This window comes from Pseudorasbora parva, chromosome 18, assembly GCF_024679245.1.
Source record: "Pseudorasbora parva isolate DD20220531a chromosome 18, ASM2467924v1, whole genome shotgun sequence".
NCBI lineage: Eukaryota > Metazoa > Chordata > Actinopteri > Cypriniformes > Gobionidae > Pseudorasbora > Pseudorasbora parva.
The window spans coordinates 43,789,748-43,816,170 of NC_090189.1; the positions used below are offsets into that span (position 1 = coordinate 43,789,748).

General features: G+C 42.8%; 1 protein-coding gene across 1 annotated transcript in view; it reads right to left on the reverse strand.

Moving 5' to 3' along the window:
• Positions 1-3,777: 3,777 nt before the first annotated feature.
• Positions 3,778-26,423, reverse strand: part of LOC137046762 (polypeptide N-acetylgalactosaminyltransferase 10-like) — a 50,982-nt gene continuing 28,336 nt past the window's right edge. Inside the window, exons 5-12 of the mRNA XM_067424156.1 lie at positions 22,501-22,686; positions 21,298-21,481; positions 17,335-17,452; positions 13,270-13,377; positions 12,005-12,226; positions 10,524-10,640; positions 9,659-9,808; positions 3,778-4,374 (exon numbers count right to left, since the gene is read on the reverse strand). Coding sequence (XP_067280257.1) covers positions 4,207-4,374; positions 9,659-9,808; positions 10,524-10,640; positions 12,005-12,226; positions 13,270-13,377; positions 17,335-17,452; positions 21,298-21,481; positions 22,501-22,686 — 1,253 coding nt within the window. The 3' untranslated portion in view covers positions 3,778-4,206. The remainder of the gene's footprint in view (positions 4,375-9,658; positions 9,809-10,523; positions 10,641-12,004; positions 12,227-13,269; positions 13,378-17,334; positions 17,453-21,297; positions 21,482-22,500; positions 22,687-26,423) is intronic.

Sequence of the window (26,423 nt, forward strand, 5' to 3'; positions counted from 1 at the left end):
CATGTGCTTTTTTTTAACACCGAAACGATCATATCAGAGCAATAATTCACTGAATGAAACCCTGGGCTCTCCTCACAATCTACAAAACGGTTAATACTGGAAAATAGGCTCTGGACAAAGAAACATTTAAAAGTGCTTGAGAGATAATCTGCAAAAATATTCAATGGTAAAAACGGATTGGGTCTCAAGTTGAAGGAACGTATAAAACTACAGGCTTCACACGAGGATCAAGGCACATGGACTGGATTCAAGTTTAACGTCTGAACACTGCAGCGTCCCATCTTTGGGCTGGAAGCAATCATGGAGAACCGGCAGGGTTAGGGACAGACAATGGGAAAAACATCACCAAACCTGGTTGGGTACAGTCGGGCCATTCCACATAGGATCTGCTGATCAATTGCATTGCAGTTACTGTACAAAATCATAAAAACAGGACAGACAATCTTAGACTTTCCCTAACAAAAAACACATGCGTGCAATTAAATTTGCATCATTATAACAGCCTTCAAGTTTTTGTAACAAAACATTACGTACACAACAAAGAGAAGATGGATAATCAAACACAGTAAAGTCTGTGGAATGACCCGCTAGAACGGCCAAATAAATAAGCAGTCAAAGTTTACAGGGGACAGTCAGATTTACATTTCCTGAAGGAAAAACTGTACCAGTGTTTGCAAGGCAGCGCAATCGTGTTCACGCTGTGCTTCTGTGTGAATAAAGAGCTACACCAAGATTAACAGATTAAAGAGATGCGAAAATCCGTCCAGTCATAACTCGGTAGGGATGCACCGATACGGAAATGTTAACCGATACCGATATATCGGCGAATAAAATCTAAACCTTCATATCAAATTTTCTAAACCTAAATCTAACAAATAGAGTAAAATTGCTTTTATAAAACCTTAACTGGAAAACGTAAGATGTATGTAAATTATAACCGATACAATAAACCTTTATAATTGGAGGCCAAAAACCGATATCTCATCCGATATATCTAGATATCCATATCAAATATTCTGAACCTGAACCTACAAACAAATACAGCAGAAAATTGCTTTTATAAAACCTTAACTGGAAATTATAACCAATATGTACATTTTAACCGATACCTCTTTCTATTTGGAGGTCAATAACCGATACATCGGCTGATAAATCTAGATCTTCATATAATATTTTCTGAGCCTGATTACAAAAACAAATTGCAAACAAATACAGTGGAAAACTGCTTTTATTTTAAAACTATACTTGGAAACTGTAACCGATATGTAAATTTTAACCGAGACTGATTACTCTTTTTATTTGGAAGACGATAAATCTAAATATCCATATCAAATATTCTGAATCTGACTACAAAAAACAAAAGACAAACAAATGCAGTGTGAAACTGCTTTGATAAAATCTTAACTGGAAATTGTAATAGATATGTAAATTTTAACCAATACCAATTACTGTTTATATTTGGAAGCCGATAACCAATATATCAGCCGATAAATCTAAATATCCATATCAAATATTCTGAACCTGATTATAAAAACAAATGACAAACAAACACAGTGGAAAACTGCTTTTATAAAATGTTAACTGAAATTTGTAACCGATATGTAAGTTTTAACCGATACCAATTACTCTTTATATTTGGAAGCCAATAACTGATATATTGGCCAAAAAAATCTATATATCCATATCAAATATTCTGAACCTGACTATAAAAAACAAAAGACAAACAAATAAAGCAGAAAACTGCTTTTGTGTTAAACCTTAACTAGAAATCATAACCAAAATGTAAATTTTCACCAATACCGATAACTCTTTATATTAGGAAGACAATAACCGATATATATAGGCCAATAAATCTAGATCTTCATATAATATTTTCTGAGCCTGATTACAAAAACAAATAGAAAATAAATACAGTGGAAAACTGCTTTTATTTTAAAACTCTACCTGGAAACTGTAACCGATATGTACATTTTAACCGAGACCGAGAACTCTTTATATTAGAAAGACAATAACCAATATCTCGTCCGATCAATCTAAATATCCATATAACAGTTTCTGAGCCAGAGTTAAACAAATACAGCGAAAAACTGCTTTTATAAAATATAAACTGGAAATTGTAACCGATATGTACAGTTTAACCGAGACCGAGAACTCTTTATATTAGAAAGACAATAACCAATATCTCGTCCGATCAATCTAAATATCCATATAACAGTTTCTGAGCCAGAGTTAAACAAATACAGCGAAAAACTGCTTTTATAAAATATAAACTGGAAATTGTAACCGATATGTACAGTTTAAGCGATACCGATAACTTTATATTTGGAAGATGATAACCAATATATTGGCTGATAAATCTATAAATCGATAAATACATTTTCTGATCCCGATTACAAAAATAAATGGCAAATAAATACAGTGGAAAACTGCTTTTATTTTAAAACTCTACCTGGAAACTGTAACCGATATTTTTAATTGATACCGATATAAACTGTTCAATATTTCTAGAAAATAAACTAGAATAAACTAAACTACATTTTTAAAAACTAACTTTTCATTCCTTTTGGAAATTGTAATGATGCCCTTTATTCAGTGTGAAAAACTCCCACATCGCTGACATTGCCTCTCCTCTAGCGTAAACTCAACTCGACCTTCATTTATACAGCATGGTTAACGATTTAACACGGAGTCAAAAGCTAAGGAATAAAAAGGTGTAAAAGCAGAATTAAAAATGCCAAGCAGCTTAAAAATTCGGTGTGGGTTTGTGCATAATTTAACATCCCTCAGATATTGTGTTTTCACCCAAAGTGTGCACAAAGTCGCCTCTCAGCACTAAACTGAGTGTGTTTCGCTGCTTATAGCACTTAAACAGTCAAACACACACAATATTATGTCAAAATGCCGGTCTTGGTGAGTGCTCACAAACACAGTTCACAGTTCTCAGTGCATGTAAATAGTTGAGAAAGAAAACGCATGTGTGTCAGTATAATAGATCCGCGCGTCAGCTCTTAAAGTGACAGCAGCCTAATAAACTGCAAAATTATAAGATCATATAAAACAATATTCTCTCCGCCATTTCTGAGGTACTCCACATAATTAAAGTGCTGATGAAGAGGAAACGTTGCCTAGATTAGCAGAAAACAAGGCGAACCACTGGAGGAGCATGTCCAACCTCACACTGCAGACCATCTGAAGGTATTCTGTGATCAGTGCGGTCGAATGCGGCGCTGGGGGAGATTTTATTTTCTAAGAAAACAAGGAAAAATATCCTATGTCGTTTTACTTATCTAGTAAATGCGTCTTGATTTAAGAACTGTTAGATATTGAAAATGGTGCATCCCTACAACCCTCTAAATACAGTAACATCACTTCAGCCATCATTACACCGCAGACACACTCTTCTGACTCAGTCACTGTGTCTCGTTTCCAGTCCAAATATCTAATCATTCCTAAAGCAAGATGCATTTACTAGATCAGTAAAACGACAGAAGATATTTGTTCTTGTTTTTTTGAAAATCAAATCTAAATGAAGAGAGTTTTTGCTTAAAACAGGCAAAATGATCTGCCAATGGGGTGAGAGAAATAATCTGATTTCTGTTTGGGACGGAAACAAGAAACAAGATTTCAATCAGAAATAAGATTATTTTTAACCCCATTGGCAGATCATTTGGCCTGTTTTAAGCAAAAACTCTCTTCATTTAGATATTTTTCCTCAGAAAACAAGAACAAATGTCGTTTTACTGATCTAGTAAATGCATCTTGATTTAAGAATGATATTTATACTGGAAACGAGACACAGTGACTGAGTGAGAAGAGCATGTGTGCGGTGTAAAAACAGATCGCACATCTAATCCTGCAATATCTCTCAGTGTGAACGGATTGAGGAACACGAGCAGCCTTACAAACACTTCTCGCTCTTCTCAGCGGCCTTTGGTGTTTCAGAAGTGAAGTGAGCGCAGACATGACGAAGCAGAAGTGTGTGAGGAGCGGTTCTCCAGCGGCCCATCAGGCTTCAGACACACCCACACACACACACACACACACACACACACACACCAGCGGCCCATCAGGCTTCAGACACACACACACACCAGCGGCCCATCAGGCTTCAGACACACACACACACACACACGAGTTCAGTAAAGGCACAGAACGTGTCTGTTCAGCTCCGCTTCGAGCGTCCGAGATCAGGCAGTGTCTCCGGGGTTAGGCGCTGTGGCCGCGGTTGAAGGAGTCCAGTACGGAGGCGTTGGTGTTCTCAAACAGCCACTGCTGACTGGCTGAAGCGGAGTCACACGAGCTCATGAAGATCTTCTTCTGCGCCGCGTTAGAGTCCACACAGCTGTTACTGATGGGGTGATAGATGCTCTTATCCTACCAACACACACACACACACACACACACACACACACACACACACACACACACACACACACACACACACACACACACGTTAACATCTGCTCATAGCCTCCTCATCCTCTTGTGTGTCTTTAGTGTGTGATGTTGCTCTGAGCTCTCTCTGTCAGTGTGTCTGAACTCCTGAAGCGCCTCCACTGTAGTCTTGAGCTTCTTCCAGAAACTCACGCCACAATATTCCTCATTATAATAATTATTGTGCAGTATAATGGTGTGGGGCCTGGTTGAGTTAGTTAGTAATGTGTTAAAGCTGCCCTAGAATAAAAAATTGAATTAACCTTTCCATAATGAAATAATAAGAGTTCAGGGCATGGACATCACACACTGTGAGTCTCAGACACCATCGCCAATCATCAGGACAGCAGATAAACAAGCTGCTCTCATGGACACACGTCATGTTCAGGCTGTGCAGGAGACCTGAGGACTTCTACCCTTCCCACAGATAAAACATGTCAACAGTCATGGGTGATGTTTATAATCCGATACCACAACAATTCAAGATCGTTCGTTTGTTCGGCCCATTTCAAGCTTCGCTCCGCGTCTTAAACTGAAGAAAGGGCCGACTGTATTCCTGCAGCAGTGAGCAGCGGTTTATCCTCTTATTGACTGATTAAACCATTTCTGATTAAACTGAGAGTTTCTCAGAGAGACCGCATTGTCTAGATAACGGAAGATGCTAGTACAGTAAGAATAGGAAACTCACAGTACCATACCAAACTAAACAGTGTGTCTGAGGACAAAGGGGAATATGATTTTATATTACAAAACACAACCGTAGATACTTTGCTTACAGATCGTTCACTCGATCCTTCTTAGCAAACGTCACCTTTTCCACCATATAAGGTAAAACGACAGTCATTTGACAAGGCTATTCATTTAGTAAAAATATAAGTCATATATTTATATTTTTGAGAACTGAAGTATGGTGTTTCCTGTGATGTTTCTGCCTATTTGTATTTCAGATTAGGCGACATCACAGTCACTGCGTAACCTTAGCCTACATTGTGACTAACGTTATATAAACATGCAATATCGCTGACGAAAAAAGACAAGTCTAAAATCACTGGTGTTGGTTTTGTCTGAGAGAATGAAGAGCGGTCGTGCGGTTGCCAGATTTCAGTCATTAAATCCCCCAAACAGAGCTTTTCTGTGAAAAAAACCTGTATACTATTCAGTGTTTTACCTAAACATGTCCAATCTGGCAACCTATGCATTCTCTCTCTCTCTCTCTCTCTCTCTCTCTCGCTCTCTCTCTCTCTCTAAAGTGTCCTTCAGTCGGTCTGTGTTCTTTCAGGACTCACGAGCCGCTTTACTGAACTGCTGTGAGCTGCTGAAATAAGCCAATCAGAGCAGAGCTCAACATTAATATTCATGACTCTTCCAAATAAGGCAAAAACAGAGCATTACATCCTGGGGACCATTTATAGGGTTGTTATAGGGTTATAGGGTTTTCTGGCTCTACTAGCTCAGGTTTTCCTGCTTAAAGGTTGATTAGTCCTCATATTCTCCATTGTTGCGGCTCCTCTCCTCCCAGTCTGTCAGTAACTCTGTTTAGTTCCTGTCTCTATAAAGCCCCGCCACACTGTGCTCTGATTGGTCGGCGGGAGCAGTGTGTTGTTATTGGTGTTAGGGAAATGCCCCGCCCCTCACCATATTGGCCAGTTTAAATCCTACTAACTAACTCAACCAGGCCAAACACAGCGTTATGCTGCCCAATAATCATTATGATGAGGAATATTGTGACGTGTGTTCCTGAAGAAGCTCAAGACTACAATAAGGCCTCTTTGAACCATACTGAACCTCTATTGTAGAAATGTTCAGTTCTATGATAACTCTATATATATATATCATTTTATTTGAGGCCTTTAATGCCAAACTGGCCTTAGACTGACGTTTGGGTAAATATAAAGGAGGCCTCTCGTAATCCTGACCACCAACAGATCATTTCAACCGCTACATAGATCATATTTAACCCCTCGCAAGCTCCATTTAATGAGGAGATTAGCTGACCTAAACCGTACCCTACGAGCTCTCAAGGGTTCAGGGTCTTTCTGGACAGAGGTGGCATCTAGACTGCCTGATCCGCCTTCAGCAACCGCTCCCGTAACGGAGCCGTTTGGTTCCTGAATAAGGGAACCGTGTTGAACAGTCATATTCAGCATAAGCTCGCCGCACTAGCTGGCCTCACAGCGGCTGTGAAGAGGAAACCCCTCCGCATTCACTCTCTGTTAAATACTGGACTCTTATATTTCTGGACGTGAGATCTTTAGTGCGGTCTACTGCTCGAGTTAATGATGCGAATGAAACCACTCTGGAGCTGGCACACCTTTGCTGAGTCACGGGCAACTCTTCTGATGGGGTGGGATGGGGTGTTGGCATGACACCCGCTGATGCCGTCTGCAGCTCCAAATATTATTCTCCATCATCCAGTTATTCATTACGGATGAATAAACTATATATGAAAATATTTCATTTACAAGTGTCATGATTTATGACATCATTACAGCTAGTTTTGGGTTTGATTTGGGCTAGTTTTGGGCTTGTTTTGGGTTTGTTTTGGGCTAGTTTTGGGCTAGTTTTGGGTTTGTTTTGGGCTAGTTTTGGGCTTGTTTTGGGTTTGTTTTGGGCTAGGTTTGGGCTAGTTTTGGGTTTGTTTTGGGCTAGGTTTGGGCTAGTTTTGGGTTTGATTTGGGCTAGTTTTGGGCTTGTTTTGGGTTTGTTTTGGGCTAGTTTTGGGCTAGTTTTGGGTTTGTTTTGGGCTAGGTTTGGGCTAGTTTTGAGTTTGTTTTGGGCTAGGTTTGGGTTTGTTTTGGGTTTGTTTTGGGCTAGGTTTGGGTTTGTTTTGGGCTTGTTTTGGGCTAGGTTTGGGTTTGTTTTGGGCTAGGTTTGGGCTAGGTTTGGGCTAGGTTTGGGTTTGTTTTGGGTTTGTTTTGGGCTAGGTTTGGGCTAGGTTTGGGCTAGGTTTGGGTTTGTTTTGGGCTAGGTTTGGGCTAGGTTTGGGTTTGTTTTGGGCTTGTTTTGGGCTAGTTTTGGGCTTGTTTTGGGCTAGTTTTGGGTTTGTTTTGGGCTAGGTTTGGGTTTGTTTTGGGTTTGTTTTGGGCTAGGTTTGGGTTTGTTTTGGGCTAGGTTTGGGTTTGTTTTGGGCTAGGTTTGAGCTTGTTTTGGGTTTGATTTGGGCTAGTTTTGGGTTTGATTTGGGCTAGGTTTGGGTTTGTTTTGGGCTAGTTTTGGGTTTGATTTGGGCTAGGTTTGGGTTTGTTTTGGGCTAGGTTTGGGCTAGTTTCGGGTTTGGTTTGGGCTTGTTTTGGGTTTGTTTTGGGCTAGGTTTGGGTTTGGTTTGGGCTAGGTTTGGGTTTGTTTTGGGTTTGTTTTGGGCTAGGTTTGGGTTTGTTTTGGGCTAGTTTTGGGTTTGTTTTGGGCTAGGTTTGGGTTTGTTTTGGGTTTGTTTTGGGCTAGGTTTGGGCTAGGTTTGGGTTTGTTTTGGGCTAGGTTTGGGCTAGGTTTGGGCTAGGTTTGGGTTTGTTTTGGGCTTGTTTTGGGCTAGTTTTGGGCTAGTTTTGGGCTAGTTTTGGGTTTGTTTTGGGTTTGTTTTGGGCTAGGTTTGGGCTAGGTTTGGGCTAGTTTTGGGTTTGTTTTGGGCTAGGTTTGGGTTTGTTTTGGGTTTGTTTTGGGCTAGGTTTGGGTTTGTTTTGGGCTAGGTTTGGGCTAGGTTTGGGTTTGTTTTGGGCTTGTTTTGGGCTAGTTTCGGGCTAGTTTTGGGCTAGTTTTGGGTTTGTTTTGGGTTTGTTTTGGGCTAGGTTTGGGTTTGTTTTGGGCTAGGTTTGGGTTTGTTTTGGGTTTGTTTTGGGCTAGGTTTGGGTTTGTTTTGGGCTAGTTTTGAGCTTGTTTTGGGTTTGATTTGGGCTAGTTTTAGGTTTGATTTGGGCTAGGTTTGGGTTTGTTTTGGGCTAGTTTTGGGTTTGATTTGGGCTAGGTTTGGGTTTGTTTTGGGCTAGAATTGGGCTAGTTTTGGGTTTGGTTTGGGCTTGTTTTGGGTTTGTTTTGGGCTAGTTTTGGGTTTGATTTGGGCTAGGTTTGGGTTTGTTTTGGGCTAGGTTTGGGCTAGTTTTGGGTTTGGTTTGGGTTTGTTTTGGGTTTGTTTTGGGCTAGGTTTGGGTTTGGTTTGGGCTAGGTTTGGGCTAGGTTTGGGTTTGTTTTGGGCTTGTTTTGGATTTGTTTTAGGCTAGGTTTGGGTTTGTTTTGGGCTAGTTTTGGGCTTGTTTTGGGCTAGTTTTGGGTATGTTTTGGGTTTGTTTTGGGCTAGTTTTGGGTTTGTTTTGCCTATGTTTTGGGTTTGTTTAGGGCTAATTTTGGCCTTGTTTGGGGTTGGCTTTGGGGTAGTTTTGAGTTAATTTTGGCCTTGTTTTGAGTTTGCTTTGGGCTAGTTTTGGGTTTGTCTAGGGCTAGTTTTGGCCTCATTTTGGGCTAATTTTAGGCTTGTTTTAGGCTAATTTTGGCCTTGTTTGGGGTTTGTTTTGGGTTAGTTTTGAGTTCGTTTTGGCCTTGTTTTGAGTTTGCTTTGGGCTAGTTTTGGGTTTGTCTAGGCCTCGTTTTGGGCTAATTTTAGGCTTGTTTTGGGCTTGTTTAGGGTTAATTTTTGCCTTATTTTGAACTAGTTTTGTTGTCAAAACCTGGCTGCTCTGCTTTTGACGGTCACATTCTTCTGTACGCACATTTATAAATTCAAGGCCGCATTTAAAAACTGTCAATATAAATCAGCATACATGCGATGTATTTGCTTGTTTTCACTTGAAGAATGACCGCAGTGCTGACACAATCTTATCACTGATCTTATCACATATCAACACAATCATATCGGTACGGCATATCGGCATCCTTTTTTTCATATCAGCCCATTCCGATGTTGTGCCGATAATATTGTGCATCCCTAATTATGATGATAATTTTTTTCTCCATATGTATATTGTATATGCATGTATATTTTATTTTATGTATGTGTGTGGGCATGTTTATTTATGTACACATTTTCTTTTGATTGTTTTGTTGTGATTTTGAAATGCCTGAAATGTAATAAGTTATTTTCCTTTCAATAAACATTTATAAAATAAAAAAAGACTACAATGGTGGCGTTTCAGGGATTTCAGAGAAGAACTGGCACTGGAAATGCCTTCCTGTAGGAACACGTTATCATATCAGCATCCTTTTGTCACATCAGCTGATGTTTGTATTATTAATATACCTTCCTGTAGGCCCAGAGCTGGTTGCCCTTCATCCCGTGGCAGTCGTAGAGTGTGACGGGGCTGTTGTGAGACACGGCGTCGAAGCAAACCTTCTTAGTGTGCAGCGGATCTCCCACCCGGATATCTTCCCTCCAGCCAAACGTGAAGACCTGACACACATACAAACTCGCTTTAAGGCCGAAATTGGTATGCAAAATTTTCGCACTTCAAAAAATAAATTCCTCATCTTATGTCAATCACGCTTGCACACTGCCTCCGAAACTTTCGTCCGTCAAAAAAAAATTCAGAACAAGATTTTCTGCGTTTTCGCATCCGTAAAAACACATTTTGAGAGACATTTTGACAGCTCAGAGCCACCATACATATTATTCTATCAAAAATACTACAGATATTATATCTCCGCTATAATTATAGCACTCCAAGTCCCAGTAAAGCATGCGCGCGGATCCAAACCTTAGACGTCCAGTATACTGCCAGTCTCTGTTCAGGATGAATTGATTGACTGAAGTTGGTGATCTTCTGTTTAATATGAGTCTCCAGTATCGCTAGCGAAGCCTCAAACTGAGCCGCTGACACTAAAGTAAGCTTTTGGAGTGGAGGATGGACACAAGATTTCCTCTTTCTTTTTCTCTTTTTAAGAAGAGAGGACAAAATAAATCCTCCTCACTACTTGAAGACGTCATTTTGTATTGTTTGTGTTTTTCCCGTAAGACTCAGACTCAGTGTGTGTACGGTCTCTGTGTGTGACGAATTCTCCAGATCATGCATACGGAAAAACGCATGTGAAACTATCGGACTCAGTGTGCCGAGGCCTTTATTCTTCCCATCAGAGCATCACGCAGCCTTCAGTATGGGGAAGCTCACCTGCCCGTGGCTCCAGCTGGGCTCGCCGCGCTCCTTCAGGCATCTCTCCAGCCGGATCGGCGATCCTGAGGAAAAGTGCTTGCTCTCCATGCAGAGGCCTGAGCCCACGTTACGCAGCTGGAACACACACACACACACACACACACACACACACACGTTTCACTATATTAGTGAGGACATAACATAGACTTCCATTGATTTTATATCAGGTTAATTATATTTTCTATCCCCTAACCCCTATCCTTAAACCTACCCATCACTCACACTCTCTCACACTCTCACACTCACAGTCACTGCAAACACACACTCAAATGGCCATCAAACACTCAAACACATCTCACTCTCTGAGGATTTCTTCATATAAACGTTAATTTCCCTCTAGGGCTGTGCAATATATCGACATTTTCGAAATATCGCAAATCTATATAATCGCAATATGCACATCGCAATGGCTCGCAATATCTGAGTGATTTTACTAGGCTACTTCAACATTGTGAAGTGTGTCTGTTTTAGGTTCACTGCGAAAATGCTTTTCTTACTCAGTATTTTTGTCTTGTTTCGAGTCCAAACATCTAAAAACTCTTAAAACAAGAAGTATTTACTAGACAAGCAAAAGTAATTGTCTTGTTTTGGGGAAAATAACTCAAAATGAAGAGAGTTTTTGCTTAAAATAAGATAAATAATCTGCCAATGGGGTGAGAAAAATAATCTTAATTCAAACAGAAAACAAGATTATTCTCAGATTATTTATCTTATTTTAAGCAAAAACTCTCTTCATTTTGAGTTCTTTTTCTCTCATAACAAGACAATCATTTGTACTCGTCTGGTGAATGTTTCTTAATGTAAGAATTTTTAGATACTTTGACTAGAAACAAGACAAAAATACTAAGTAAGAAATGTATTTTTTGCAGTGTTGACAAACAGCAGAGAATAGACTGAGCTCATGACTGGTACTGATGGGACCTGCTTGATGTTAAAAAGAGTTAAACGCAATAACTTGTGAAAAACACCTCCTTGCAGTCTCGCGCTTTCTGACACACACACACACACACACACACACACACACACACACACACACACACACACACACACACACACACACTCCGCGTCCACGTCATGTTTGCCGCGCGCTCGTGCGGACGCGTCGAGTATAGACCAGGCTTAAAGCGACACTGAAGTTTGATAACGCAGGTTAATTCTTCAGGTCAGTCTGTGTGTGCTGAAGGCTCATGAGTTCCTGTAGAGATAATAATACACACTCTGCTTTTGCCAAATAAATGAAAAGCATCATCAATGTCTTCTCTCTCGCTGTGTCAGAATCTCACTGAGCTTTCCTCAGAGACGGTCAAGCTCAGTTTGTGCATCATTACATGATATAACATTGTTTTTAAATACTCTATCCTAAATTGTGGATAATTAACTGGACTCAAGGTGTTTATATCAGGGCTGAAGACTCATTGATCAGCTAGTTGTGTCAGTACCTCTCCCCATGCGGCGGCGGGCGGCTCCACCGGAGGATAGTGTTTGGGCAGGTCCCAGGCCACCTCCGTCATGAACCACCTGAAGCTCTTGCAGTTGAGTCGGCTCCTCAGCTCCTTCTGCGCCGCCACGTCTCCGGCCGACAGGTGCCGGTACTCCGGCCTCCGCTGGTAGATGAACTCGGCATACTCGTCCATCCACACCTCAGCCACACGCTTCAGATTCTGGGGGACATTCAGCATCTCTAAACATCTGCTCTGACCACAGCAACTATCAACACACACACACAGTGTATAGCCACTGCCAAAATCTAAAGGGAGAGAGTTTTTGCTTAAAACAAATGATGATCTTCCAATGGGGTGAGAAAAATAATCTTGTTTCTTGTTTCCGTCCCAAACAGAAATAAGATTATTTTGGTTAAGGGTTAGTTGACCCTGTAATGTAAACTCTGTGATTAATTCCTCCTGTGGTTGGCCAGCCGTCAGACCTCCGTATTATTATATAGTTGTGCTGATTTCAAAACAAAGCTTCGAACCGTTATGAGTCAGTGAATCGAATCCAAAGTCCTGTGATTTCAGCAGTTTGACTCGCGATCCGAATCATGAATCGATTAACTGACTCATAACGGTCCGAATCATGAATCGATTCACTGACTCATAACGGTTCGAATCATGAATCGATTCACTGACTCATAACTGTTCGAAGCTTTGTTCTGAAATCGGCCATCACTATATAAGTCGTTATTTAGTGTTTTTGCGCACTAACTCTATTCTGGCCTCTTCATCAATGATTGTAGAGCCGCTGTAGTGAGATGGGCTTTGTAACGACGTCTTTAGTGCCTTTATGGGTCTTGAGAGAGGAAATGACATTGGTGTCAATGAAGGCCTTTCTGAGCCATCGGATTTCAACACTAATATCTTCATCTGTGTGTGAAGATGAGCGGAGGTCTGACGGCTGGCCAACCACAGGAGGAATTAATCACACAATTTACACTACAGGCTGAACTAACGCTTTAAGCAAAAAACAGAAAACAAGCAAAAATATCTTCTGTTATTTTACTTATCTAGTAAATGAATCTTGATTTAAGAATATTTCGATATTTGGACTGGAAACTAGAAAGAGATACTGAATAAGAAGAGCATTTGCCGTGTGCGGAGTTAAATGCTGTGTGTATATGAAGACCGCTGCTGTGTGAAGCTCCTGAATCAGAGACGATCAGGCGCACTGGTTTCGCAGCGCGTATGATGAGCGATAATCTGCGGCTCACCTTGGCCAGACTCACTCCTCCAGGCACTTTATAAGGCACATACTTCCTGTATATGTGGCCCACGCGGGAGCAGGGGATGTCCTCCATACGGCCGCCACACATCCACACCTACAGCACAATCACAACATTATATAACCATATAATATAAGCATATAGCATTAAATAAAACATATACAGAACAGGCCAAACGTTTGGACACATCACTATCTGTAATGTTTCTGACAGAAGTTTCTTCTTCTTCCACTCCTAATGAATCCTCATCTGAGAATGATTTCTGAAGGATCATGATCACTGAAGACTGGAGGAACCATCCTGAACATTCAGCTCTGAGCACACACACACATCAGCATTTAAAGGAGAATACACTGAACAACTAATAGTTTAAATTGTAATAATAAATCACAATATTACATTTTTATTTGTGATCAGATAAATGCAGGCTTGATGAGCAGAAGCTTCTGTCAGAAACATGACAGATAGTAATGTGTCCAAACGTTTGGCCTGTGCTGTATAACCTCAGTAGAGCGAGAGCACAGTCCTGAAGTCAGCATGAAGGCGAATCCTAAGGGAATATCGCAGTGTTATTCACAGTGATTTATATGCACATCCCTCGTGATGGGAAGCCTATTGCAAACACTGGCCAATCAGAGGACGTTAAATGAGTCCCGGCTGCCTAGTTTAAACGCTTCAGGATATGAAGAAAGGTACGCAGGCAGACGTAAACGCATACATTAGACCAGGGGTGTATTGCAGAAAGCCAGCTAACCGTCACATACACCCTGAACTCCGGCTGATTCACCCAAACCCTGCTAACTCGAGGTTTGCTGGTTCCTAAAACACTTCCGGGAGTAAGTTCAGAACACTCAGAGTATGTTAAGACGGTCTCAACAGAGCGATGAATCGATGATTCGCCATTCAAACAGACACTAGCCCTGCATCCCAATTCACACACTATCCGTACTAAATATTACTCAAAAATATAATTAGTATGTCCCAAATCGTAGTGTGCTGAAAAGAGTGTCCCACAGATACCCGATGGTTTACTATCTCCGGTCCGAATCTGAAGTGCGGATCGACACACACTCTAACGGCTGATATTACCCACAACCCACTGCAAGCTGGATGAGGATTCAATTAGAACTACAAATGCAGATAAAAAGAAATAAAAAACTACAAACATGGCGGATGTGTGAGTCCGGCGGTTAAGTAGAGAAGTTTAGATAAAGGGCTTTGAGTGACCAACTATCAGTATTTAACCTGACTAAAGATATTTATTCAGTGCTGTCCACATTATATTTCACCCGCAGCAGCATTGAGAGCTTTTGTAATGACATGTTTGGCCGTTAACTTTTAAAGCATCATTATATTTAAACTGCAAACACACACGAGGAGAGTCTCTGCATTAAAGACACACTCACGGCAGATCAACGAGTGTGTGTGTGTGTGTTTGTGTGTGGGCTTGTTTTTGTGACATATGAGGACACAAATGTGGATAATGCCATGGGTATGACACAGGTATTACAGGAGAGGGTGAAATATGAGGACATTACCCATGGCCCCACTTTACAAAAGGCTTATAAATCACACAGGAGGAGTTTTTATGAGAAAGTAAAAATGCAGAATGTTTCCTGTGATGGGTAGGTTTAGGGGCTGTGTGTGTGTGTGTGTGTGTGTGTGTGTGTGTGATGGGTAGGTTTAGGGGCTGTGTGTGTGTGTGTGTGTGTGATGGGTAGGTTTAGGGGCTGTGTGTGTGTGATGGGTAGGTTTAGGGGCAGTGTGTGTGTGTGTGTGTGTGATGGGTAGGTTTAGGGGCAGTGTGTGTGTGTGTGATGGGTAGGTTTAGGGGCAGTGTGTGTGTGTGTGTGTGTGTGTGTGTGATGGGTAGGTTTAGGGGCTGTGTGTGTGTGATGGGTAGGTTTAGGGGCAGTGTGTGTGTGTGATGGGTAGGTTTAGGGGCAGTGTGTGTGTGTGATGGGTAGGTTTAGGGGCAGTGTGTGTGTGTGTGTGTGTGTGATGGGTAGGTTTAGGGGCAGTGTGTGTGTGTGTGTGTGTGATGGGTAGGTTTAGGGGCAGTGTGTGTGTGTGTGTGTGTGTGATGGGTAGGTTTAGGGGCAGTGTGTGTGTGTGTGTGTGTGTGATGGGCAGGTTTAGGGGCAGTGTGTGTGTGTGTGTGTGTGTGATGGGTAGGTTTAGGGGCAGTGTGTGTGTGTGTGATGGGTAGGTTTAGGGGCAGTGTGTGTGTGTGTGTGTGTGTGTGTGATGGGTAGGTTTAGGGGCAGTGTGTGTGTGTGTGTGTGTGTGTGTGTGTGTGTGTGTGTGTGTGTGTGTGTGTGTGTGTGTGTGTGTGATGGGTAGGTTTAGGGGCAGTGTGTGTGTGATGGGTAGGTTTAGGGGCAGTGTAAGGGGATAGAAAATACGGTTTGTACAGTATAAAAACCATTACTCCTATGGAGAGTCCCTGTAAACCACATAGACCAACGTGTGTGTGTGTGTGTGTGTGTGTGTGTGTGTGTGTGTGTGTGTGTGTGCGGCTCCATTTCTCTCTGATACGGCAGGAGATTAAACTAAATGTGGAGGATTTGAACTGATGATGATTGACAGGGCAGTTTAAACGGTTATGGGATGCTCGTAACAGTCTGTTAAAGATGGCGCAGTAGTCCCGACGCTTGCACACTCTTCTGCCACACACTCAGGGGTATGAACTTTACTTCACTAAAAGAGCTCATACTGCTAGGCTGCAGTATAAGTAGGATTGGGATGCACTATAAGAAATACTGGCTCATTCTACTTCCTCTTCTTCTTTTGTTTAATGGTGATCTACTTAACACACATCGCCACCTATTGGGTGGTTGTGCAATAATTTTTTAATGTTTTCTTTTGAAAAGTAGATCTTTATTCACTGAGAAAGAAACCGAAAGTCGAGGTAATCCGCTGAGTTACTCTCAAACACAGCCGGCTAAGCCACATAACCTGCTTTCTGGGCTGTGTGATACTGAAGAAAAATGTGATATCTTAATAAATAATGCGATATTCGATATGGGATATGCTATTGCTATTAGTGTGTACAATCCATTTAAATCATATTTTCAAAAAGTACTTAAAAACTGAGAATGATATTATTAATGTGTTTCGCATTCTCTCTGGGAAATGAAAGCGTCGCTACAACTTCTGAAAGTGAGCAGCAGCGTTTTAGCAAAAACTAATGTCACTAATCTGACAATATCATTTAAACATCAACGTAAACAAAACAAAAAATATAATGCAGATATTAAAATACCAAAACCTCTTTGCTTGACTTGGTTATATAGTAATATCAGCCTACCACTGAACACCAAGAACATCCAGATAAACAAAGACTCCTGAACTAGAGGTGGACGATTATTTGTGCTAATTTATCTTTGTTATTAAAAATAAAAACAGAAGTCTTCATAGGAGTTAAATATACACCGATACATGATAAAGGTTCTTCAGTGATTTTCTCTTGTTCTTCTGCTGTTTGACAGACAGCGGCAGGTTTACTGTATTAGCCGCCTGTCACTTTAAGAGCTAATGACCGGATCTCATTAACACGCATCCGGCTTCTTCCCCAAACTGATATCCTTCACTTCAGGAATAACCGACTGGGTTTACATGAACACTCATCAAGACATAACTATGTGTGTGTTTGACTGTTTGAGTGTGTAACAAGATGAAACAGAACTGAAGAGATCAGACACTTTCAGAGAGTTTCAATGTGTGTGCGTGTGTGTGTGTGTGTGTGTGTGTGTGTCAGACAGTGTGAGACTGCAAGGAGGTGTTTTTCGCAAGTTATTGCGTTTAATAACTTTTTTAAATGTCAAGCAGGTCCCATCAGTACCAGTCGTGAGCTCAGTCTATTCGCTGCTATATGAGTTAACCTAAAACACACATTTTCCACAATGTTGAAGCAGCCTATTAAAATCCCTCAGATATTGCGTGCCGTTGCGATATGCATATTGTAATATGCACAATTGCGATATTTCGATAACTTCCCTACATTGCACAGCCCTGCTGGTTTCGGGAACAGCCCCAGGCCACCGCCATTACCTTGAATGAAATCTCATACTGCTCTCCTCCCCAGATCTCCAGACCCGTGTCATATCCTCCCAGCTCCCAGAACCACTTCCTGTCCACAGCAAACAGACCTCCTGCCATCACAGGAGACCTGGCAGAGAAGAAGAGAAGACACACTCAATGGAGACGGAGCGACACACTCAATGGAGACGGAGCGACACACTCAATGGAGACGGAGCGACACACTCAATGGAGACGGAGCGACACGGAGCGACACACTCAATGGAGACGGAGCGACACACTCAATGGAGACGGAGCGACACACTCAATGGAGACGGAGCGACACACTCAATGGAGACGGAGCGACACACTCAATGGAGACGGAGCGACACACTCAATGGAGACGGAGCGACACACTCAATGGAGACGGAGCGACACACTCAATGGAGACGGAGCGACACACTCAATGGAGACGGAGCGACACACTCAATGGAGACGGAGCGACACACTCAATGGAGACGGAGCGACACACTCAATGGAGACGGAGCGACACACTCAATGGAGACGGAGCGACACACTCAATGGAGACGGAGCGACACACTCAATGGAGACGGAGCGACACACTCAATGGAGACGGAGCGACACACTCAATGGAGACGGAGCGACACACTCAATGGAGACGGAGCGACACACTCAATGGAGACGGAGCGACACACTCAATGGAGACGGAGCGACACACTCAATGGAGACGGAGCGACACACTCAATGGAGACGGAGCGACACACTCAATGGAGACGGAGCGACACACTCAATGGAGACGGAGCGACACACTCAATGGAGACGGAGCGACACACTCAATGGAGACGGAGCGACACACTCAATGGAGACGGAGCGACACACTCAATGGAGATGGAGCGACACACTCAATGGAGACGGAGCGACGCACTCAATGGAGACGGAGCGACACACTCAATGGAGACGGAGCGACACACTTAATGGAGACGGAGCGACACACTCAATGGAGACGGAGCGACACACTCAATGGAGACGGAGCGACACACTCAATGGAGACACTCAATGGAGACGGAGCGACACACTCAATGGAGACACTCAATGGAGACGGAGCGACACACTCAATGAAGACGGAGCGACACGGAGCGACACACTCAATGGAGACGGAGCGACACACTCAATGGAGACGGAGCGACACACTCAATGGAGACGGAGCGACACACTCAATGGAGACGGAGCGACACACTCAATGGAGACGGAGCGACACACTCAATGGAGACGGAGCGACACACTCAATGGAGACGGAGCGACACACTCAATGGAGACGGAGCGACACACTCAATGGAGACGGAGCGACACACTCAATGGAGACGGAGCGACACACTCAATGGAGACGGAGCGACACACTCAATGGAGACGGAGCGACACACTCAATGGAGACGGAGCGACACACTCAACGGAGCGACACACTCAATGGAGACGGAGCGACACACTCAATGGAGACGGAGCGACACACTCAATGGAGACGGAGCGACACACTCAATGGAGACGGAGCGACACACTCAATGGAGACGGAGCGACACACTCAATGGAGACGGAGCGACACACTCAATGGAGACGGAGCGACACACTCAATGGAGACGGAGCGACACACTCAATGGAGACGGAGCGACACACTCAATGGAGACGGAGCGACACACTCAATGGAGACGGAGCGACACACTCAATGGAGACGGAGCGACACACTCGATGGAGGCGGAGCGACACACTCGATGGAGACGGAGCGACACACTCGATGGAGACGGAGCGACACACTCCATGGAGACGGAGCGACACACTCGATGGAGACGGAGCGACACACTCCATGGAGACGGAGCGACACACTCAATGGAGACGGAGCGACACACTCAATGGAGACGGAGCGACACACTCAATGGAGACGGAGCGACACACTCAATGGAGACGGAGCGACACACTCAATGGAGACGGAGCGATACACTCAATGGAGACGGAGCGACACACTCAATGGAGACGGAGCGACACACTCAATGGAGACGGAGCGACACACTCAATGGAGACGGAGCGACACACTCAATGGAGACGGAGCGACACACTCAATGGAGACGGAGCGACACACTCAATGGAGACGGAGCGACACACTCAATGGAGACGGAGCGACACACTCAATGAAGACGGAGCGACACACTCAATGGAGACGGAGCGACACACTCAATGGAGACGGAGCGACACACTCAATGGAGACGGAGCGACACACTCAATGGAGACGGAGCGACACACTCAATGGAGACGGAGCGACACACTCAATGGAGACGGAGCGACACACTCAATGGAGACGGAGCGACACACTCAATGGAGACGGAGCGACACACTCAATGGAGACGGAGCGACACACTCAATGGAGACGGAGCGACACACTCCATAATCTGAAGCCCAGCGGAGGAAACAATCCAGCCGCCTCCATTGACTTTATACTGCGGGAAACGCCTCCTCTTCATTTCTCACTTATAACAAAAAATATAACAGTGTCTAAAAGCTGATATGAGACGAGGTGTACAGAAAACAAGCTAAAAAACACAGAACCAAAAAAACAACAACAAGTGATTATAAGCTGCTGACCCAAAAAACGAGCGTTTAAAGATATAAAAGTCCATTCATGCATTAGAGTCAGAGCGGGACATGTTATATCACACTGAGAACTACACACACTGGAGGAGAACGTAATCAGAGACAGGAAATATAATATATTAAACTGACATTTGGATATTTGACTAATGTTTACTGCACACGTAGACATACTGAGACACACTGAGAGTCAGGATCCCAAAACTGAGCCATTCCTCTGCTGAAGCTTCACGACTCAACATCTGTGTCCACTTTAGTCTCCTTAAACGCTCATGTTTGGGGCCGACAGCTTATAAAGACGTAGCTCTGTGTTTTTTAGCTCGTTTGCTGCACACCTGGTCACATATCAGCTTTTAGACATTGTTCTGTTTTCAGCAATAAGTCCGAAAAGAAAAGGAGACGCTTCACAGAAAGTCAGTGGAGAGCGCTGGATTATTCCCCCGGTGTGGGCGTGGCCTAAACACTCCGCCTCCATATCTGTGTATGAAGGAAGCTTTTACACAACAACATTTCTCCAAAACAACATTTTCTGGGGCATTTTCTCCAATTTTCCATGTGTTTGCCAACTAGTCATCAATTTTTCCAGGTTTTTCCAGGATGCTTGGGAACCAGTTTCTGTGGAGGGAACACTGTTGAATTTGCATATCGACTGTAACCTGATGAATGGATTAATATCCGTTTGCTCTGTGACGTGTGAATGGAGATCCGATTGCTCGAGACGCATAAACAGGGCATCTGCAGGGGTTTTAAAAATCAATAAAATTATAAATGATTATATCAGGCATTCTATTATACACAGGTCAGGCATAACATAATAAGTCGGGTTTGTGTTCAATCCTCAAATAAAGATTCGAACGGTTATGAATCAGTGAATTGATTCATGATTCGGATCGCCAATGTCTCGTGATTTCAGCAGTATGACACGCGATCTGAATCATGACTCAATTCACTGACTCATAACCGTTTGAATCTTTATTTGAGGATTGAACACAAACGCGGAAGAGAAGCCAATGCTGAATAAAGTCGTAGTTTTTGTTATTTTTGGACCCAAATGTATTTTGGATGCTTCAAGAGACTCTAATTAACCCACTGATGTCTCATATGGACTACTGTGATGATGTTTTTATTCCCTTTCTGGACATGGACAGTATAGTGTGCATACACTTGCATAGGCTCTTAGACTAAATATAAAATATCTTAAACTGTGTGTGAAGATGAACGGAGGTCTTACGGGTGTGGAGCGACATTAGGGGGAGGAGTTAATGACAGACATTTCAGTTTTGGGTGAACTAACCCTTTAATGTGGAGCCCTGAGCAGACTTGAACACTTTTAGGACTCACTCGAAAGGGTTGCTGGGGTCAGAGTTCTCCAGCTGAGGGGGAATAGGGATGCGTTTGTAGTACATCTCCCAGTCGAACGCGCCTCGCATCGCATCGCCGGCCTGCGTCTCGTAGCCGAAGTTATCGTGGTCGATCACGTCGATCATGGGGCACACGATGGTTCTCCGGTTCTGAGCGATGCGATCTGAAGGACGAAAGACAACAATGATGCCTTTACTAGATGAGTTAAACTACATGCGATACTTTTCCTGTTTTGTTGAAAATCAAATCAAAATGAAGTAAGTTTGGGGTGAGAAAAATAATCTTATTTCTGTTTGGGGCGGGAACAAGAAACAAGATTTCAATCAGAAATAAGATTATTTTCCTCACCCCATTGGCAGATCATTTTGCCTGTTTTAAGCAAAAACTCTCTTCATTTAGATTTGATTTTTAAAGCTCAACTCCTGTGAGAAATGACCCTAGGGGTAATGAACAGATGGTTAGCGAGCAGATCGTTCTCTGGGATGCGTTTTCATGAAATCGAATGTAAAGAGTTTTATCTCTAAACACAGATTAGCTTATAACGCTAGTCTATGGGGCACAGGGTAAGTCAAATTAAACCGCTAGTTAACACCACTAACAAGGCTCAACATAGCCTCACACTAACACGGCAGCATAATGAGGGTCCCTACATGCAAAGCGAAGCATTGAGAACTTTGTAAGTGTACAAACAGTTTAATAAGAAGATACTTTATAAACACAGAGCATTACGCGTTTACAGACGGCAGCCATCTTGGAGAACAGTCTCGATGACTCGACTTGACTCGACTTGTTATGCTGCGGTTAGCATGTAGGGACCCTCATTATGCTGCCGTGTTAGTGTGAGGATATTCTAGCGGTTTAATTTGACTTACCCTGTGCCCCATAGACTAGCGTTATAAGCTAATCTGTGTTTAGAGATAAAACTCTTGACATTTGATTTTCATGAAACGCATCCCAGAGAACGATCTACTCGCTGACCATCTGTTAATCACCCCGAGGGGCATTTCTCACCGGAGTTGTCCTTTAAGAAAACAAGCCAAACTATCTCATGTCGTTTTACTGATCTAGTAAATGAATCTTGATTTAAGAATTGTTAGATATTTAGACTGGAAACAAGACACAATGACTGAGTTAGAAGAGCACGTTTGCAGTGTTGATTCGCACAGGAGGCGTTTGTCTCACCCAGTAGGGGAGGCAGCCAGTTGACGTTAGCCTCGCAGTGAGAGTCCAGAAAGGTGATGACGTCCCCTTTGGCGGCGCCGGCGCCCAGCAGTCTGGTCCGGATCAAACCCTCACGCTTCTTGGTGCGCAGGATCCGCACTTTAGGCAGCCGCACCATATACTCCTCCAGAGGGGCCTTCAGGTGCTCTAAGAGGAACAGGGACCCAATGAGACCTGACAACAGCATCCTCCTTACAACTGCATTTCAGCTTTCAATATCAATATCAGTAGCCTGGATCAGCCGTACTCAGCCCCGCCCACAGCCGTACTCAGCCCCGCCCACAGCCAAACTCAGCCCCGCCCACAGCCGAACTCAGCCCCGCCCATAGCCAAACTCAGCCCCGCCCACAACTGAACGCAGCCCGCCCACAGCCAAACTCAGCCCCGCCCACAGCCAAACTCAGCCCCGCCCATATCAGAACTCACCCCCGCCCACAGCCAAACTCAGCCCCGCCCACAGCCGAACTCAGCCCCGCCCATACCTGAATTCAGCCCCGCCCCACAGACCTACAACATCGGCAAAGATCGTTTACACTCATCTTTTTCTTCTAGCGTTACTTATTCCAGCTCGCGTGCAGACAGGGTTGCCAAGTTTTTACAACAAAACCCGCCAACTACAGCCCAAAACAAGCCCAACAGCTTCCCGAGAGAGTTCTCTGGGGAAAATAATGGTGTTTGGGGGGTAAAATGTGTGTTATTTTGGCAAGGTTGCTGCTAAAATAGGCATTCCTGGTTCTATACATCACATATTTGAGGTCTCTTCAACACGCGGGGAAACCGCAGACTTGGCAGCACAGTGCAGTTGAGCTCTGTTGACATTTGACAACTAACGTTATGCGTCGCTCCGCTGCTCTGATTGGTTGTCGGTCTGTCCAATCGAGGTCTTTCCTGGTTGGGTTGAAACGCCCCATAATCACAGCCCAATGAGCAGCAGACTCATATTCTGACTCGAGCTGAGAATGACCACGCCAGGCTAGGATTTCAGCCCATCAAAATGCAAACCCAGTGCATTAAAATTCAAGCCTGATTAATGTTTGTTGGATCGGTGTGTGCCATTGGTCTGGGTGTTTTTTCCTGACTGAACATGTTTAATCTGCGTTTGATGGGTCGTGTATGTCTGAGCAGTGTGGTATGATTTACCAAACTCTGACGTGATCTGACATTGGGACGAACCGGTGCTACGACCATAAGGCAAGTCCCTTGCAAAGACTGCGTGAAGACGCTAGGCATACTTAGCCAATTATCCTTATAGGGAAAATGGCAGATTTCAGGACAAATCAGCAGACAATTCTAGAGAAAGATTACGGAGATATTCACGAAAGCAAAAGTGAAAGAAAGAGATGCGTTACACTGATGCACTCTCACATCACAATACTGCGCTCTGGATATTTAACGGCATTGAAACGCCCTCAGATGAACTATAAAACGAGAAGTCATGTCTGAAAGCTGCTCTCTTTTATCTTTATTGGTTAAAGCCAAGCGGCAATCTCCACCAGTGTCTTGATGCCGATACAGAAGTGACTTAAACTGCAGTTCATCAACTGGCCACTAGAGCGGCTCCAGAAGGACTCTCATTGAGCCTCATCTGAAAGGGCCGGTGTCATGTGATTTGACTTGTTTAACTTTAGTTAGTGTGTAATGTCGCTGCTTGAGCATAAACAGTCTCTGCAAAGTTACAGCGCTGAAAGTTCACTGCAAACGGAGATATTGTCTTTTAAAGTTACGGCAGTTTAGTAGCCTAGAAATCTAGACGCACCCTAGCGGCAGCAAATCTAACTCTCAATACCCTTCTGAGCTGTAATCCCCTAACTCTTGTTGGGCCAATCACATCGTGCATAGAGTCGGTGGGCGGGGCCATAATGACGACGGCCGAGTTGCGTTTGCGTGCTTCTAGTAAACACAGAAACTGGCGAACGGCGGCGGTCTGTCGAATCAGCTTTGACCGCGACTCTGGAAGACTTGAGTTAAGCTTTTCTCTGAGAAAAGAACAAAGAACGGCACTGAAGTCATTCTTAAGAAGGGAAGATGTGTTCGGAGTTTAGCCGACCGGATACGGCGAATGTTTAATCTGTCAGCTCTGCTTCACCTTCGTTGCTCTGGTTGGTGTAGCGCTATCCTATCGCGAGCAGAGGGAGTTTGACAGACAGCCGTTTATCCGCCCCTCTGATTGAGCCGTCAATGGAGAGTTTCCAGACCAAACATCTGGATGTGAGAAGAGCATTTTTTGCAGTGTGTTGTGTAGTATCGATGTCATGTGATCGAGATCGGCTCATTTCGTTTGTGGTTTCTCATATGTAACAGAAATGGCAGATCCTATCAGTCGGGTGGAGGCACCAGTGCGATCTCTAACCAAATATAGTCGCACCAGAGAGAAAAAAGGTCACAAAATGCCCCCGTTTGGTCACAGTGACGCCTGCTGACCAGCGGTGTAAACTCTCGTTACTGTAAATGAGTAGGTTTTCCTAAGGATTTTTACTTTTTTTTTTTTTTTAAGTAGTTTAAAAACTGTGTACTTTACTTGAGTACATTTTACTGCATCTTGAATAGCATATTTTAATGTTATGTGTTCTCACATGGCGATTTTAAATTGTTGTCCATGTATACAGCAAATAACTTTCATAAAACATCGGATTTATATTTAAATTCAGGTTTATTTTTTAATTGCAAGCAAAAATAATCAGTGATGAAAACTGTGAGTTACTCGATTCTGATTTATTAAGTGTATTATTTTTTACAGAGAAATGTGTCTTGAAAAGAAATAACTTAATAAATATAAGAAATATTTTTTTTTACGTAAAATTGTAAAATTGTCAGTCGGTAAATAAATTACAGAATTTACATTTTTGGGTGAACTAACTCTTTAAAGTACAACGCTTTGTAACCTTTTTTAATTAACGGCAAGCAGAATAGTTGTCATAAATGCTACAATATCATTGGTTGCTTTCTCAAATATTACATGCACTGTAAAAAATTAAACCGGAAAATGTACTGGTAATTTTCTACATTATCCAGTAATTTTACATACATTTCCATTAACCGTTAAAACACGAACTAATGCAATGTGTAATTCAAAATACAGGTAAAACACAAATACGGAAAATTCCTTCATATTTATACAGTAGACTGTGCCCTATGTTGACAGACTTTTCTACAGTGTGGCTGTATTTTAGTGCTTGCAGTCAAAAATAAAACTTGGAGAAATATTGAAATACTGTTGATCTCATGTTTTTTTGTTCTTACAAACAATCATCCATAAACGAGTAAGCTATATTTTTAATTATCAGGGTATAAGATGGACTAACATTCATATATAATACTCACTGCTCTTGAGTACTTTTAAAAGGGCTTCTTTTTCTCCTACTCTGAGTAGTAATTAGGACCGGTACTTTTACTCTACTAGATCTACATTTTTTGTCAAGTAACAGTACTTCTACTTGAGTACGCTTTTCAGTCTCCACCACTGCCTCTGACTGATGCCAGGGTGTCAGCAGGTCTCACCAAGTCAAACTCAAGACTTTTTAAGACATTATGATTGAAATGTAAGACATATATCACGCAGTAAAATAAATAAATAAAATAATCCCACCAGGATCTCTGTCTGTCTGTATATCTGGAAAATAATAATAGATCATAGCACTGAGAAATCCATGTTAAGTGGTGTTTTATTTTTTTCAGAGCTGTAAATATAGATAAATACATGATTTTTGTGAGATCAAAATGACTGATTTTGTGGAGGTTATTTCCAGAAATCAGCGTTTTATTAAGTTTTATTTGATTTAATTAGCGTAAATAGTTTGTTTGTTTTTTTCTCCATAATTAGGATGCCCCATAAACCATGTCAGTAATGTCAGATGCCCTATAGTCACAAATGGCAATAAAACAAA